The sequence below is a fragment of the Fundulus heteroclitus genome, chromosome 9 (assembly GCF_011125445.2).
Source record: "Fundulus heteroclitus isolate FHET01 chromosome 9, MU-UCD_Fhet_4.1, whole genome shotgun sequence".
Classification (NCBI taxonomy): Eukaryota; Metazoa; Chordata; class Actinopteri; order Cyprinodontiformes; family Fundulidae; genus Fundulus; species Fundulus heteroclitus.
In genome coordinates, this window is record NC_046369.1 from 17,248,376 (window position 1) to 17,266,988 (window position 18,613).

General features: G+C 38.8%; 1 protein-coding gene across 1 annotated transcript in view; it reads right to left on the reverse strand.

Moving 5' to 3' along the window:
• The window catches only part of LOC105928627 (neuronal growth regulator 1), a 252,113-nt gene that overhangs the window by 79,375 nt on the left and 154,125 nt on the right, over positions 1-18,613 (reverse strand). Inside the window, exon 6 of the mRNA XM_036141664.1 lies at positions 6,712-6,843. Within this exon, the coding sequence (XP_035997557.1) occupies positions 6,712-6,843 (132 nt within the window). The remainder of the gene's footprint in view (positions 1-6,711; positions 6,844-18,613) is intronic.

An 18,613-nucleotide genomic window follows, 5' to 3' on the forward strand; every position in this document is an offset into this window, starting at 1 on the left:
TGTTAATGTTTTATCTACTCAGTTAGTGATGAACGCCTTGATTCTGAAACTAGGTGGCTTCATTAATTAATGAAACGCCGGCTTTTGATCGCAGGCGGAGGTGTTCCACCGTGGTTTACTTCTCACTCATCCCTGCAACTTAGCTGCTGAGATGTGATATTTATGCTTTTGAATCTGACTGTGTGGGGAGAATTTCAGCCAATAACAGCACCCACCTGCAGTGAAGATGAATATGTAAATTTCAAAAGTAGGTCGGAGATCGAATTTCATCGGGTAAAATCACAGCTGAAATATCCTTTCACCAAGCAGGGGCCCTCAGCCAATCTGATTCCAGGGCGACCTTCTGGATGACAGCCATCTTTCAGGTTTAGCTGATAAAAGTATTCAGTCGGCATTCATTTATCACAGCGCGAATAAAGGCAAGAAGCCCACTCAGGCAAGTAATTTAATCAAAGTGGTCTTTTGAGCTTTGGAGAAATCCAAGCCGAGGTTACAAGTTCTGCAACACATGCACAGTGACAGTGCCGCAAATCGGCTCTCTCTAAACCACCATATCATAGAAAGGCAAACTGCCGGCTTAGCAGCCTGCTCCTATTAAAGCTGCAAATATGCTCTAGCTCAATTTTATTTTCATTACTCAGGTTTACTCAGTTTAATTAGTGGCCTTAATCTGCAATTAGCTCCGAGGTCAACTGTACTCTTAACTTTAAAAAAAAGAACATTGTTTTGAAGGAACTTGTACATATTTAATTAAACTGTTAACCCATGAAATGTCAGTGCCCCTGGATCCTACGCTGTTCAGATAGCGTGATTAAAAATAACTGGGGCAGGCCTGACAAATTGATCTTTATGACTTCATTTCATTAAGTGGCTATTAGAAAGAAAATAACAGATCGATACTAATGTGGTAAAAGGGTGGGGGTGGGGTGTCAGTGCACACCATAAAGGTTATTTACATTATCTAAGTATACATGTGAAAGTCGCGACCCCATGAGGGATAAGCGAGTAAGAAAATGGATGGATGGATGGATGGATGGACATGTGAAAGAAAGAAAGAAAGAAAGAAAAATGGTCCACATTCAGTTGTATGTAGATGAGGTTAAACACCTTGAAATCATTTTCACATTGTTGACTAACTAAACAGAAGCAACACCTGTAATATCCTCTAGAGACCCTTTTACAAAATCAAGAGCTTGATTTAATTAGATAAACTGAACAACACTCCTTTTGTTTTGTTTTTGTCTAGAACATAAACGTCTTGGTCTTTCGCCTTGTAAGATTCCTTTCTTGTTTTAACTCAAATAAAAGCTAACGTCCTCATATCAATTAAAAAAAATTGGTAAATTTAGCTCTCATCAAAGACACCACTATGCTTGTGAGGCTCATGAATGTGGCCTAATGTGCGACAGCAGAGCATGGACGGTGCACAATAGATTAGGACTTGATCCAAAAGCTCCCCTTTTAACTTCACAGCGGAAGATCTGCTCCAGGTGGAGACGCGGCAGCGGAGAGAGGCTACCAGCTGGCTCAAGCTCTGCTTGCTCTGACTGAAATCAGGCGTTCCAGTGGACAACTTCAATTAGTTCCTCCTGCTTTCCTAATATTGGAGCGTGATGTACGTGCCACTATTACCATTTAAAAAGAAAGCAAAGACGTCCAATTACAAACATTAAATGTTTGTTAAAAAAGGCTTTGTTCTTTAAAGAGACACATTGAAGGCCGCATCTTACAAATACCTTTTTTCCCCCATTTAAAGTCACTAAAAACCAAGGCTCTTCTTCTTTAATGTCAGCTTAATGTTTTGTTTATTTGTGTTTAATGGATGCACAGCAGTTTGAATGCTAAACAGCTGCAATAAAACTCAGCACCTTTCATGTGAGAGGTGGCTGTGAAGCAAGAAAAGTGACTCTGTATGAATCAGTGGTGGCCATAACTCAAAGCACATATCAAAAATTACGAAAAATGTATAACATAATAAATAAAAGCAGTCATTAATATGTATGCAAACTGTAGTATCGCACAGATAAATAACATCTTAAGAGTTATACATTAAAACATCATATACAGCAAAAGTGCAGCAAGGGAGATGTAATTTGGAAAGGCAATGGACTGCATATCAGTTCAATAAAGCTACTAAATAGCTTTAAGGGAATCTTAAAAAACGATCACTTGTACCCAATAATGTTTTCTTCAAAAATTTATTTTCCCGCACAAATTTCTTTCTTTACTTAATTTTGAAGTTTTTAAATTTCATGTTTTACAAAATGAGAACATCCTTTCACCTGAAAGGTATTCAATCATGTAAACAGTTTATGATCAAATTGATATTATTCCCACAGGAATAAATAAGCTTTACAAAATATATAATGATGAACCCAGAATTTACCTTTCATTAATTTGAGCAAAAGGAGCACATGTTTCATAAAGAGCAACAAAAAAACTCTTTTTGAATTTAAGATTTACACAGCATTTCATCAGGATTACATGGTGTATAGTACTAACTGACTGACCAATAATGTCCAGGATGCTGAAATCTCTCCTGTCTGTTCCTGACAGCAACAGATATTTTCTTCAGGCATGGGCCTAGGGCCCCCTTGCTCAGTGGGCTCCTTTGTAAAGGATGGGGGAAAGAAAAGAGTAATCTGAGAAAGTTGAATCAATCACAATCTAAAAATAGCAGTCTCCAGTTAGATTTTAGATAAAGTGTTCGCCAGAGATCCATCAAAAATGCTCAGTCTTGGCTGACGTCCAGTAGGGGGTGAGCACAATGAGCAGATGGATGTTTTGCATGGACTCAAGAGCAGTTTTTGGAAAGTGAAAGGAAATCCGTTTCTGTTCTGCTGATCTAGGACCAGTTTCTCCATATCGAGAAGTTAGTGGAAATGTTAAGGGAAGGTACAGAATAATTAATCACAAATGTATAAAAAAAAGTCCCATAGTCAAACAGCTTGTGTTTAAAAAAATGTTTGTGATGAATTAACTTTGAATTCTACCTGAGGACTAACAACTATCTATAGTGTGAGGTCCTGAAAATGTTTGCGAACACGACAGGAGGAATGTCAAGAGAGCTGTGGGGCTTGGCATTTAAAAACGAATCAGTCAACACAGAATAACTTCTAAAAGTAACAACTATTGAACTGTCTGTGCACTGGGCTTTACTTATTGCAACATTTTTGATGTGTGGTCCTGCTGGCATAATAACAACATCTCTGCAGGGTGCTGTACTGAAGTAAGTTCATCAGAGCTTTTCTTTTCCCCATGAAGAGTTGCTTACCAAACTCTAACTGGAATGACAATTGCATGATTTCCTGTTTATCCAAAAATTAATACTATAGGCCCTTTTCCAATAGACCTCAAAAGCCCCCTGCATGTTTCCATATGGGGGATTTCACTTTCCCTGGGATGTACTTACAAGGGAAATAGGTCCTGGTCTGAGGGTAGGAAGCCTGGGGCTTCGTTCAATGGGTGGGGTTATGTGCAGCAGGAAAAATTGTCTGCCACAAGGGGGCGTAAGGAGTGTTAAGAACAGGGATCACTGACCTTTTAGAAGTTGAGAGCTCTTCATTGGTACTGTGTCATATGAAGGGCTACCTGTACTGACTTTTGAACATAAAGAGTCAGAGCTCACCTTAACTTTATGTTATATAAACGTGTTTTTGATGCATTTATCCTTTTAAATCAATGTCAATACAAGTATTACACAGTAAGAGCAACTAAATGAAATAACATTTCAGATGCAGCTCACTGGAGGGTTGTGCTATTTTTTGAACATGCTTGAGGGCACCACATACAGTCCTTACTGGCACCATGTTGGTGACCCCTGAGTAAGAAGATGACAAGTTTACAACTATATCGATTTTATACTCTTAATTTATCAGAAAAAAGTATTTTTAAAATGTTGTAAACTGACTGCACTTCATCTGTGCAGTCAGTTTATCAATGTTATGAGCCAATTTTGATTCTGTATTCGGACTTGTTGGGAGCGGTGGAGAGCTGCTCACAGCAAGTCTCATCGGGGAGCTGCAGTGTTAAATCCCGCTGCTGCAGCGTTTAGTCAGCCAGAGTGTTTGTGATTTCCCGCACACTGGATCTGTTCATTGTGGCTATAACGTGAACATAAAGCATTTATTAAGTTTGTGGGGAATATCTGCAAGTACCAGATATCAAATGGGAAAATCTTGGCTGGATGTTTTCGGCATTTTAAGTTAATTACAAAGTTTTTCCCCCACAGTTCTATATATACTTATATTTTAGTACTAATGGTCAAACAGAGCCCTTTCATTTTCCTGTACACAGAAAACACACATTTCCCTAATTGAATTTTCATTTAAACCCAAGTTGTTGGACTATAAACTCTTTTACTATTTTCAAACAATGAACACGTCAGAAGGGAAGAAACAATAAAGTCATAGACGGGCATGCTGTATTTAATCAAGATCCATGGATTTAGCGAGGTGTTCTCTCATTTTACATGCACTACAAGTTTTTTTGCAAGTGCACCAGTAGCTGCGTTGATCGAACCACCGTGTGTATGTCGGCGCAGATCAAAGCTCTCTGCTTTCCTCATTGGCGCTGAGCTGAATCTGGTCAGTGCAAATATCCTATAACTTATAAAAATAATTTCGCTGCAATCAAAAGTCACCAGCATTGTATTTTAAAATCCTCCTTGTCGTTCTCGCAGTGGTGGAGGCAAAGACATTATCATAAAGCTCTAAATTTGAACTCCATTCGGCAACCTTTGGACCAGACAGATCATTCTTGTCACTCTTCTCCTCCTCTGTCACACACCCCATACCACCTGTGCAGGCATAAATAAGCTCTGCTTTATTTTCATTTATTTATACGAACAATAAAAAAATAAAACTGACGTGTTCAAGAACAATTTCACAATGGCCTTTTTGGAATACAATAATTGTTGGAGACTATATTCCAAGTATCCAGAATCCCCACTTTACCTACCAATGTAACACGCTGCTTGCTGGATGGACTCTTGCTGTTGTAAATGCCCACACCCGATACAGATTACACTAGCCATGATGCTACAGTCACACAGACTGCTAAAACCACCAATGAGCAAAAGAAGTGAGGAAAATGCACATTTATTCTAAATAGTATTATTATAGCAATATTTACCAAGTATTTACAACTAACTCGTTAAAGCTAAGTTTGATTGTTCATTCAGAACTTTATACTGTATCACACCGCAACAGAAGTGCATGCTATGTATAATGCAGGATATCAAAATAGGGAGTGTAGTGCATTTAGCATTTAGAGTGTTTCAGTCCATAAGACAGATGTATGATCTAGGTTCTCACTGGTTATAGATTTTCCATCTTATTTCTTGGGTGCTAGAATTCAAGCAAAGTTTTAGTTGCACCAAAGGGAACATAAAGATAAATGATCAAATAACATGAAACAATGAGGGAACAAATTTATAAAATACTACTTAAAGTGTTTAAAAAAGGTATTAGCGCTGTTCTCCTCTGGAGGGCAAATCAATAACAAAGAAAGAGTATCAGGGACAGCTCTGTAGCTTTATGAGGCTCAGATAACTGGGGCCAGGAGGCAAACACTGCCTCAACACTTGACCGGCTGCAGCAAACTCCAGTTTCAAGGGTCTTTTCGATGCTTGTGCTGTGCATACTTTGTCTCATAGTGAAGGAAATTTTGCCTAATCTATTCACTTATTTATTTATTTTTTTTAGACTAAAGCGACAAACCCCTGCAGTCTTACTTTAAAATGCAGCGTCTGGCTGCGACATGCCCTATCAACTACTGAGAATATCTCCTTTCTTCTGTAACACAAAGACGTTACCGGTTGTCAAAGCACTTTTCATCCTTGAACCCATGTCTCAATAGAGCTATAAATAACTGGTCCCTGAAACTGCACTCAGGTCCAGCTCATTAGAGCCAAACATTAGACTGAAATAATGGTGCCAGGGCTTGGTTTTATAAGAAAGTTGAAATAAGCACTGTTTCAATACGGTGAGGTGGAAATACAGTACAGGGACTGCTAGACACAAAGCTGTAAAAAAATAATTAGGTAATCAAAACTGTATGAAATAAAATAACCCAATTTTCTGGAAGTTAAATGAGAAAACTTGCATGATTAGCTTTTCAGAATATGAATCAGTAGCAGAGCCTCTTTTCTTTTCACTCCTGCCCCTCCCCTTACATCTCTGCAACAGACAGGCTGATAAGTTATGCCAAGAAGAGAGATCCAGCCCAGGAGTTTTATGCAGAAACCTCCCTGATCAACAGTGCGATGAAGGGGCGCTTTTAAAGAAAGAAGGATCGGCCATAATTGTCAAGCCCCTGTTCCTGCTCATTCCTAGTGGTGCTGAATTCCATGTGACCACGGCAGCTGAAGCCCGGCATCATTCATTAATGCCTGGGCTCCTCATTACTGTCTTCTTACACTTTTAAAGACTCATTACCTGCATAATGGAATAGCGCTTAGAACAGTCAGACCTTTCTTTTGCGCAAATTAATCACCTCCCCGCACAGACAAAAAGGAAATTCTCACATTAAATATTAAGAAACTTGAACCTCTGGTTTTCTACTTTCTCAAACTACCACGAGATGTACTTTTTTGAAGAGCAGTGGCAGGGATGCGACACCTGTGTCAGTTCAGGCAGCCCCTGTCCCTTTCCTTGCGTGTGCGAGAAGGAGCTTGCTATAAAAAGAAGAAGAAGAAAGAGATACACTTACAGTTGACTGTGACTTTTACTGTTTTGGTGTCAGGAGAGGCAATGTCATTTAAAGCGCTGCATTCGTAGTCTCCAGCCTGGTCCCTTGTGATGCCGGTGATGTTAAGATACTCGCCGCTGTCATACTTCCTGGCTGGAAAGAGAAAAATGGAAGCAAAGTACTTACAAAGTGTCCACACAGAATACAAACACATCACCCCAAATCACAGTGTATTGCACACGGATTGCTGTATTCCAAGGTAGATGAGTGGAGAGCACTTGTTTGTGGTTAAGAGCTCTCAAGTTTAAGGCTGAACAGAAGATGCATAACAATTAGACATCGTATTGAACTCCTGATTACCCTGCTCGCATTCACAAATAGCAGCGCATCAGCAGTGAATTGATCTATTTTTATTGATATGGCGGCAGGAAATAATGTCGTGTTCCCAGCCATCCACTTATGATTTGTTCTTATCAAAGCACGCAGCTCCCTCCTGGAGCACAGACAGAGTTGATGATGATGCTTGAGAGTTGGAGAAGCCAAAGGCTGTGGCCACGAAGCAGCACAACTGGCTTGCTGACTGCATACTGCACTTGATAAGAGCAAATCCCCACAAACGTGCACGCTCAGAGTTCTAATTAACAGAAAATTAAAACATACTAACACTGTTACAGCTGATAGATTTAAGCTCCCACTGCACATCAAGGAATGTAACGAGAAAACAGTGAGATTCAGAACAGTGTGCACCATAACTCAGCTGGAATCGGGAGATATAAATACACAGAGGAAGATAATCTAAATTGGCCTACACTTGTACAGCTCCTTTTAACCTTGGCTCCTACCAAGCACAATACAATTTGCTTTCCACACACACACAAACTGGTGGCGGGGATGCTGTGCATATTTGCTTGTTCAAAGGCAGAGACAACAAAAGCTGAAAAGCAACAATGGCTTTGACACAGTTTCATCCAGAAGAAAAGGATGTAAATGAAGTTTACTTCTAGCAGGACTGAAAATGTGCCATTTATTGTAGGATTTAACATCAATTGATTACCGACGGAGAGAAAGTTAATTGGCTGTTATTTCTGAGGTCAATTAAGAAAGTCAGACATTTCTTCAGCTATCCACAGCCTCAGTCTCTTAGTGTGACACTTTGCTACAATGTGAGACAAACTGAACATCTTTGACGTTTACAGAGATGATTATCCATATAGCCATCACTTCAGACTTAGCGATTTGCACATTTCCTTTTTTTTCTAACTTGTTTAAGAGGGTGACAAATCTCTTAACTAAGAAAATAATTATTAGCTAAAGCTCCATTTAGCCGACAACAGTGAGAAGAGATGCTAATAATTCACTCAAAAATGTTGTTCTTTCCAAATGATCACCACAAGTCATGATAAGATAATTGCAACTTTCACTCAACTGAAAACAGATATACTGTAGGTGTCATAATAAAAAACAGTACACAAATTCTTGTTTTACTTGATAATGTGAATGTAGGAAAGACTGACACATAGTGTTCCAAAATTTGTTTTACAGTTTTGACAGCCAAAAGTCATGGTTACACATCACAAAAGTCTTCCATCATCTCATTCATGCATTTAAATTCACTGTAACGATACAAGATGAAAAAAAAAAAAATAAAAATAAAATTCTACTAAGATGGCCTCAATTCACGAGAGTCACATGTTGCTCTTTAGGGTAATTGTATTTGCAAATAATGTTTTTTAGATTAATTGGTTGCAAGCTATGAGTGTTAGCATGTCTGTTGGTGAAAGAAACAGCTCCCTGCAGGATTGCCAGTGGAAAAGGCTAACCAAGCAATTAATAATTCAGCTAACCTCAGCTAAACAGCTAATGCTACCACAATGACAAACTGTGCAATAAACACAAATACTTTAAAACTGCTATTACCTTTGGCTCTTGTTTATTCTATATTTCATTTTAGGTTTTCTAATATAGTTTTCTGTGCCTGATTTAGCACAAAATATTTCTCTAATTTGGCCAGCTGACGTCTTGTGACGTCCTTCCGAGCGTACCAGATCACGTTTAATAACACACACAGCAGGGAAGAACCACCCCGATAGTCAGGGGATGTCGGAAGGGGAAGATCGGGGAGAAAATCCCGCAAATTATCCTGCTGTGTGAACCAGCCTTTAGCTTTATAAAAGAGATGATATGTTATACAAGTCAATTTTATCTGCATATTGTTGTTTAGCTTTTAAATTAGAATACAGGATTTGAATGTAGCTAAACAGTTTGAGTCTGAGGGTACTTCAAGTCGCTAAAATGTCTTTTGTACTTCACACAAGTTGGTAAATGCATTATGGGCTCTGTATCTGTGCAGAACTGTTCTCTGTCTGAACAGTCTTTTTAAATATGGATGTTGTGCTAAAATCTGGGATCATAACTTTTATGTAAAAATTGTGACGTGACATCGTGATATATTGCTGATGCCTTGAGTATAAAAAATAGCTAAAAGTTTCTATGAACACACACCTGTTTTCTGTGTCTGTATCTCAAAAGAAATTATAAAGAAGCATTACATTGTTATATTTATGATTATCATAATGATGATAATACCAATATTTAACATGTTTTTGCACCAGCAATACCAGTAGTGGTATTTTTGTTTGATGTCGTTTAAGTTTTTTAAGCTGAATATTCTGAAAGGGGAAAGGTATCCGATCCTGATTAGCTAAAAGGCAAACCAAAATCAGGACAATTGAAGCTTTTCAGGACAGGGACCTCTTCCATGCATTGCCCCAAATCCTTGCCGTAAGCTGGGTTCTTATACTAATGAAACCTTGCTTGGTTTTTATCTACTACTGTATCCCAAAAGATTTTAAAGGCACTTTTGATAAAAAACAGTCTGTTGTGGTGGCAACATAGTTTTCCAAATGTCTTGGTAAAATTACAGAAAGGAGCAATAGTGAGAGAGTGTCTGAAGAATTTTCTATAAACATGCCCTTGATGTCTCCAAAAATCAAACCTGTGAAACAAACGCAGAGGAATAGAGACATAACAAAAATTTCTCAATTTAACATGGCAAGCTTTGGCACCCGTGAAGAAGCATTTTCAGTGGGTGAAGACTATCTTTACCTAATTCCACTGAGGTGGGAGGAGGAGTGCAGTCCAGTGAGTCAATAGAGTAACCAAATGGTGCAGAGCAAGTGTGATCTCAGACGAAGCAGGGATTTATGTAAACACGGTTTAAGCAGCCTCTATATATGACTGAGCCGGTTATGTGTTATAAAACAGCTAGTTTCAAACTATAATGCAGCAGATCTTGACTCATGTAGGTTGATTTATTGAGGAAGTATAAATAGACCTCTATGTTGACACACAGGGCTTTGACTAAATTAGTTACAGCTTTGTCAACGAATCACACATTAGGTACAGCCAGAGTAACCTAGACTTTAAAATACAGTATAACAGCAGAAGAGAAAATTAATATTGTCTTTACCACTAACCACGTAGGTCTCTGCTCAAAGTCCCTATGAAGTAAAAGCAACCCCTCAACCTACATTGCCTAGTGAAAAAAACATCAGACTTGCCTCAAAGGCTGGAAAACAGGTAACTGAGAAAATCTATAAAAAGATTTTCAACTATATTTATGTTAGAGCTCTACATCACCGTTCCATCCATACTTTGTTATTGATGTAAACCCAGTTTCCAAGTATTGTTTTTAAAAATGCTCATTATTGGGCCTGCTTCGGTGGTGCAGTGGTTAGTGCACACGACCCATGTATGGAGGCCTTAGTCCTTGATGCATCTGACCCAGGTTCAATTCCAACCTGTGGTCCATTGCCGCACGTCCCTCCCCTCTTTCATACCCCCTTTCCTGTCATCCCACTGTAAAAAAAAACAAAAAAAAAAACAAGCCACTAGAGCCATAAATACCTAAAAAAATGCTTATTATTTAGATGTTTAAACATTAAGAATTGTAATGCAGAAAATAATTATTCAAACTCAAATGTGATCAAATTGAAGAATTTCTGCAAAGAATGGGACAAAAGTCTTCCACAGTGCTCTAAGACATTTGTACAATGTAAGACTTGCTCGTTACTACAAATCCCTAATGTCACTAGCTATTTCGTTTAGTGGGCAATTAATTTGCCACATCGGTTCAGGCTGCTCTGGACAGCAATTGGATTAAATAATAAAATCATCGTTTAGAGAAGCACTTTTCTTCAGGTTATATTTGTCTGTGTTTTTATCAAACATATTTTATTATCAAAGTGCACATTGGTTAAAGCTCCTTTAAGCGTGTATTCACATCTACCACATTTGGTCCGCTTTAAATGGACCAAAGTTCGCTACCCCCCTTTGGCCGGATCTTTTGTCCACGTGTGAATACGCTCAAGTGAACCCTCGTCCAGACAAAACAACCGGACCGAGTCCCACTTGAGGTGGTCTTGGTCCGCTTTCAAACCGACTCTGGTGCGTTTCACTTCTGGTATGAATCCAAAAAAAAGCCTTGATCTCACAAATACTTGTTTTTGGACTTAACATGCCACCGCAGCCAGTGAATGTAGTACTGAAAGCATACCTGTTGCTTAGCAACGCTGCTGTAAGCATTGCTGTGGGACTTTTTTGGCTTGCAGGATGCATTTTCTGATGCCATTCCAAAATTAGAAATAAAATGTTTCGAAACCTCCAAAGAATTACCTGCTCTCAGTGATTCTGCAACTACAATAACAGCACAATTATTGTTATTCCAAAAAAAAGCTAAAAAAAACCCTTCACCAGCATTATTGTTATTAAAACAGAGGCGCCGAACACAGCATTTCCATAATAGTTTTCTTCAATTTCTGGGTCTGTACTACATCCCATCCAAGTTATTTATTCCTGTCCAATAGGAGCAACTATCATCAAACGTGCCTTTGTTACGAGTTATAGTTCACTTGCAGAAAGTACAATGTGAAACCAAACTGCACCAAAAAGAAAAAAAGTCTGCTTTTGGTTGGTACCAATCAAGTGAACAAAGAGACTCTTCTGGTGTGAATACACCCTAAAGGTTTGTCACATATACAGCTTGGCTTTTGTACTGACTTTATATAAGTTACAAGGTCACTGAGACAGAGCAGTTCTATTGGTGAAAATCAAGAGCCTTTTCTCCCACACATTCAGCAACTGAACAAGATGTTGGTCAACAATCCTGGAGTAAGGGGAGATACCCGCACAGGTACTCATCTGGACTCCATAGTAGAAAGGCACATCAGAAACACTCAAGGTGGGATAAAAGAATACAGGGATATCTTGGTATAGGGATCACTAAATATATTTTTTTGCCTATTGCTAAATACATCACTACAATATAGACTTAGATAGAGAAAGGTCTATTAGCAATGTACAGTATAATATTGTTTTGTAATAGGTGTAAGTAATAGTGTGTCAAGCAACAGTGCTCTTGCTTCACTCAGGTAAAGGACAGCGGTGTGGAGCAGGGATATTATCATGCTCACTACACGCAACAAAAGTAAAATCAGATACAGTATATTCACTCCAATAGATGCCTAAATGCTCTTCTCTTATGGATAATTGTGTAGCATTAGTGACTACTCTTTGGCTTTTAGAGAGGCTAGGGTGCCAAAGATCAGCACGTTCACAGCAGGAGAATCTGCTTTTGAGTCTCTATTGCCTACAAGTACTTCGTAATATGTACCCTGATGGAATCTATTCAAACTCTATTTATCTACCGACAAATTGGAAAAAAATCCAGACTTAAACAGCCCTCATGTGGACACACACACACACACAGCTGAATAACTTCACTAAATAATTGCACTACATGGCTGACCTGAACACTGCCCTTGGTACACAGCTCCAGTGTATTTCACTGCAGTGGGAAATTATGATACTCAGGATGTAGAAATCCATTGTGTGCACTTGTGTCTTTTACTAGGGCAATAAAATCAAAAGCGCTGACCCATGAGGGTAACTATTCTTGTTGCTCCCTACACCGTTTGCCAAATGGCTGAATCAAATGCTTTGGTTTTCATTGGCAGCCACAAGAACTTTATTTCCACACTGCAGAAAACACAATGAATTGCTTGTGAGCCAGTAGGGGGGGGGGAAACAGTCTCATATGGCAGACACATTTAGACTAATTAATGCCTGAAGAATGATAAACGCCATAAAACTTATGGAGTAGGAGTTTATATTAATGAACAAGGCAGATTTGATCAAAGCGTCAGCTCAGGTTTTTTTTTTTTTTTTAGACACTTAAGAGGTGAGCAGGGTCATGTTTATATGAGTTATTATTGTTGTACGGAAAGCAGCTGCGCCTGTGTTGAGGTGAAATAACCCGCTCCTGATCATCAACAGGTGCTGGCAACTCGAGGCAAATGTATGCTGATCGTGGCAGACTGTTTTGGCCATTACAGAAATGAGCTGATTATATTAGTGGTTGTAAAATCGGCAACATTTTAGAAGCAGATATGACAGTCTGCATTGGCACTGCATGAATTTAAGTTTAGCCTTGCTGGTTTTGCTTAATTTTTTCGTCTTAACTTGAGCTGAAACAGGAGTCGTGAGAATCTGTTTAGCCAATAGCTGAAGGTAAAAATAAGCATAAAGGACCATTTAAATGTGCACATATACCTTTAGTTTATATTTTACATATACTATTTAATGACAATATACTGTAAGTAGTTTTGAGATGTGTTTCATTGAGCTTATTCAACTGTTTAAAAGCATTGAAAGGCAATAAGAAGGATAACTATGTTGGCTGAATCACAAGAAAATCTCAAATCCTCAAAATGATAAATATTGATCAGTTAATATATTTCTGACAGAGACCTGAGGAATACCGAAGCCTTATGAATTAAGCCTAATATATTCCAATGGTTATGAACTTGCAGTTTACATGCTAATGTGCGGTTTAGCCAGTTGGACAGAGTCTCAAGGCAGCAGATGCTCACAACAAACACAAATGACATTGCCCACAACGCTAAAAAGGTCACAGAGTGATGGAGCACAGATGAGAAAGTCAGGAAAGGAAGAAAATAGGCTGATGCTGTTGCAATATTTACCAGTATTATCGCCATCACAAGATTTTCTAATATCATCCAGCCTTATTATGTGTATATTTCTATTCTAGTAAATTGTATGTTCTTTCATTTGTCACCAGATATTTATACACTCCGTATGGAAAACACACACACACACACACACACACACATACAACCCTTTTCTTTTAATTCTGATTTTCAGACTTTTAAAATTGGGACAAAATTCTAGAAGCATAACCACAAGGTTCTGACCCAAGGCATGTAGTTTAAAAGGTAACTCTAGCAGTAAGAAAATGCATATAAATTCTGACTTTAAAGAATATGAATTCTATAAAAATGTTACCCCTTTGTACATAGTCTTATTATCTTTAAGAAGATGCCTGTCTCATTCAGAAAATAAAGATTATTATAAATTTGTGAGCAGACAAAACTTAAAAGAAAAGTTTTTTTTTCCTCCAACTTCATAAATAAAGCTTTTCCCTTCAAACAGTAACATTTAATGAGTGGTGTTTCAGCTGCTTGTGTTGTATCTGGTTTTTCAGTGACGGTGCAACAGCCAATGCATTTTTGCTTTCACTGTGAGGGTCACTGTAAAAGGTGGGAAACGCTGATATTGTTACGGAAAGCAAAGATTCGTTAAATCAACAAAAAAATTGAGCAAAGCCTGGAATACAGTTTTGCAATCCATGGACATAAAAAAAAGGAATGGCTTTGAAAATTGCAAACAAATGGCTTTGCTGGTGGTGCAGCTGAGATAAAACCCCCAACAGTACAACAACAAGAGCTATGTGGAGTTGTGTTTAGTCAGGAGTTGTGATACCGCTTCCTTATTAAAGCAATGATTGAGACCCCGGTATGATATTTGGGGCTGGATTGGGCAAGTCTTAGTTCACACATATGAAATACTTAAGTTTTTGTTCAAAACAGGTCTTAGCTCTTTGTTTTGTCACGTGTTTTTTTGTTTCTGTGCCAGGATAATACTTTACCAATAAGGTGTTTCCCAATGTATGCTGCAGGTTTTAGATTATGAAATGCATTTTACTATTGAGGTTTTTCCTTAGATGATATTTCATTGGACGGAAATATCAAAAACACAATTACAGGCTATTCTGGAACAAAACCCTGAAAGTCTTTTTTTTTTTTTTTAAATGGCTCATTAGACTGCAGCAATTCCCTAATGCACGAACCCAACAACATCATTTCAATGCAGGATCTGGTTGCATCTTCCTGCTCATGCTGCAAATGGTATTCTTATTGATTACAGCAGGATGAGGGATGTGCAAAGGTCATAGCTATTAAACAAGAATTCTACCCTTGATGTTTTGTTTGAAGATCACTATAAACTGCATGCTAAACAATTATATTACTGTAAACAAAGCATGGATAAGAACGTGCCATTCTAAAAGACAATAAAAAAAGGAAACTAACTTGATGTAACGTGAAACCACCATGAGACTACAACAGCTTTGTGTGAGAGCATGCCAGGAGATATCTGAGGAACTGACAGAGGCCCCTTTCACCTGAGGGACATGTCAGTCGTAGCAAATTAAAGAAATCATAGCAAGGTTAATTCTGTATTCAGTGCCAATGACTGCCTAAGTTCTGTTGCAGTAAGCAATTCCCTGCATTGTGTAGAGGAGCTGAGGGGTATACTTCCTTCAGGGCTGCAGTGCACAGATAGGGCAGGCATTGCTGAAATTCCATTATAGCAAAGAGCAGCATTTTCTACATCAATTTATCCTTTTAACTCTTGAAAACGGAGAACAGCCCACGCCGCTACATTGTACACTGTTGCCTCCTGGCCCCGATGTAAGGTGTGGGCCAGATGTAGGGGTAAAATCACACCGTGTGGAGGGCCTGTCTGACAAACAGGCTGTTAGTCTGACTTGATACATAAACCCTTTCTTGCTCCGTGCCTGTCAATCTTAGGTTGGTAAAATCCAGAGAGGGGAACTGGGTCAAAAGAGCCTTAAGTCGTGTCTGATTGGATGTGCATTCACTTTCGCAACCTGCAGGATTACTTTCTTCTTGCCTTCTGTGTTTATACATTTAGCCAAATGCTCCTTGGGCGGGGAAACACATTTTCAGGCGCTTGATTGTGCTGAGAAATCTGTGAGTATGTAATTGGAAACAAAACAAACAAAAAAAAAAAAACTAAAATATGTGTATTCACAGAGCATGATTTGTAGCAAAAAAAAAATCATAAAAATATATTTGCAAAAGTATTGTATTTTTGAATATTTTTATGAAATAAAATTCCTTTCAACCAACATTCTAGATATCAACAATATTTTTAGACATGATCATTTGAACACTGGCACTACATCTGGATTCTCTCGCATGGATCTTCTGGATTACTCAAAGAAGATCTATGCAGTGCAGAAAATAAAATCCAAGCTGAACTGTAAATAAAATGATAATAAACCAAGTTATTTTGTTCCATTTTGCAATTCTGGTGAGATGTTCCACGGTCCCACTCTGTGTGCGCCAGGTGCTGATCGGAGCGCACCACCGATAGACGGGTGGGGCAGACGCCTTTCTAGTTGGGCAGGTGGCGGTGTGCGTCTTTGTTATTCCTGCTGCATGTCAGCTGTTTGTGTAGATGTGTTTTTGGGATCTGCTTATCTGAGATCATAAGTGCTGATTTTCAACCAATTTGGTTGGTTTTCGAGCGCCACACCTGCTGTTTGTTTCTGGAGCACTGCTGCTCTATTGCCGTTATCAGCTGCAGATGCAATCTTTTATAGTAAATGGCTTCTGCTCGTTTGTGACCAGCTTCTGGTTCTACCTCCGTTTTTGAAAAGCAGCTTTGTTTATACGTTTCTTATTTTATGAGCGCACACCTGAGGACTACAACAATATATGAAAATGGATTGTAATTGTATGGTGCATTATTAAGTCCGACGACCCCAAAGCGCTTCACACTACAGTCAACCACTCGTTCATGCACACATTCACACCTTGACGGTGGTGAGCTACATTGTAGCCACAGCTGCCCTCTAGCACACTAACAGGCTGCACAGAACCACATGATTGTGTTAAATGTAAATAATTGAATAGCAAAAAAAATGGAACTCTGAAAAATGTACATGTCTCTCAGCTCTTCTGTATCAGGACCCCTACTCTGACCTAAAACATACTATACAGCTCTTTTTCGTGTAATCAGGTTAAAGCAGTTGTATCTAAACTAATTTAAAAGAAATTATTGCTTTAATTTGATTATTTTAGTAAAACATGTAACTTGTTATAATCTCAGGGTTTGGACAGGTGTAATACTGGCTTAGCCCCAGTGTGCACGTGTGATGTTGCTCACAGAGATCCAGAGAATGCTCAGACACATGAAAAATTAGTGGGGACATTGCTGCCCACCCTACCTCAAACTGGCTTGTAATAGATGCAAGTTAAATTAGTACGTAAATATGCCAAATGTCTGCTCGGCACTCGGTTTTTCTGACAAGTCTTTCCTGTACTTCTGCACTCATTAACAGCTACAGCACAAAACTTAATGAGCATGAAGCAGTTCAGGTGATGAGCTTAAAAAAATATCTTAACACTTTCTGAGCAATGACTGCAGATGGATGTGTCATTACAAATCCAGAGGCAAGCACTACTCTTACAGGTACCCTGCCACTTTGCGAAGACAGGAGCAGTCACCGTTAAAGTCAAAGAAATCCAGATATGGTCATGTAATCGTGCAAAGGATTTGTTGCTTAGGAATAAGTTGTGTTATCACTTCCACAGTTCAGTTCATAAATCTGAAAAATGTCCAGCATTGTTCTACCATCTCAGTTGTATATAGGTCAAACAAACTTTTTGGCTCTTCCAACTTCAAAGCCCACCTAACTTGTAAATATAACACTGACACCCAGTGGTATGACTATCGTATCGTATCGCAGGGAGCGGTGTGCAGCTTTTACAGCGTCCAGTAAGCAATCTGGGGCCAAGGGATTTGCTCAGGGACCTATAGTGGCAGTCTGCAGGGTTCAAACTTGGTACTTGCAGCCTTCTCAGAACGCAAGCTCAATGCTCTAACCACCAGGCCACCACTACTCTAAACAGCTTGATACCAGCCATCAAATCATTTGGCCTTTTAACCCAGTGGTTTTCAATTCTGTTCCTCAGGACCCACTGTCCTACATGTTTTAGATGCGTCTCTGCCTCAGTGTACCTCAATCAAATGATTGCATTACTTCTTCAGCAGCCATCAAGGGCTGCTGAGCCTCTTAATCATCAATTTATTTAAGACAGGAGTGTGGAGGCACAGAAACACCTAAAACATGCAGGACAGTGGGTCCCGAGAAGCGGAATTGAAAACCACTGTTCTAACCTATGCTGCTTTGTGGTTTTCCTGAAGGGGGTTAGGGTTACCTGACAATCTCTATTTGGACTCATACAGACATTCTTTCTTTCTTAAACTTTGTATCTTTTTCAACAGTTAAACGTAACAAACACTGAGAACATAACAAAAAAAAAATGTTCTGTAGTTTCCTTGATAGAACAGGTAATTATGAACTCAACATAAAATGATGAAGAATTAGAAGTCATCCCCATTTACTGTATGCATCAAAGCAGATGCCTCAAATCTTTCTAGGAATTTTCCTAAGCTCAAAGCAAAGAGCAACACAGAGCATGGCTTTTGTCAATGTGTTTGCAGACACAAAAACTGGAGCTCTCCGTTTTGATACAGTTAAAAAAAAGGGAGAAAAATAAACCTGTTTTTTTTTTATTCATTATTTGGAATAGTTTAACAGTTAACTGGTCTGAATGATTGGTGCATCACTCATTAATACATGCAGGTTTAATCATACTATACCATACCACTTTATCTATAAAGCCCCTCAACAACAGCAACAAGGCCAACCGAAGAACTGTACAATAAAACAACACAAAACAGCAATGGTATG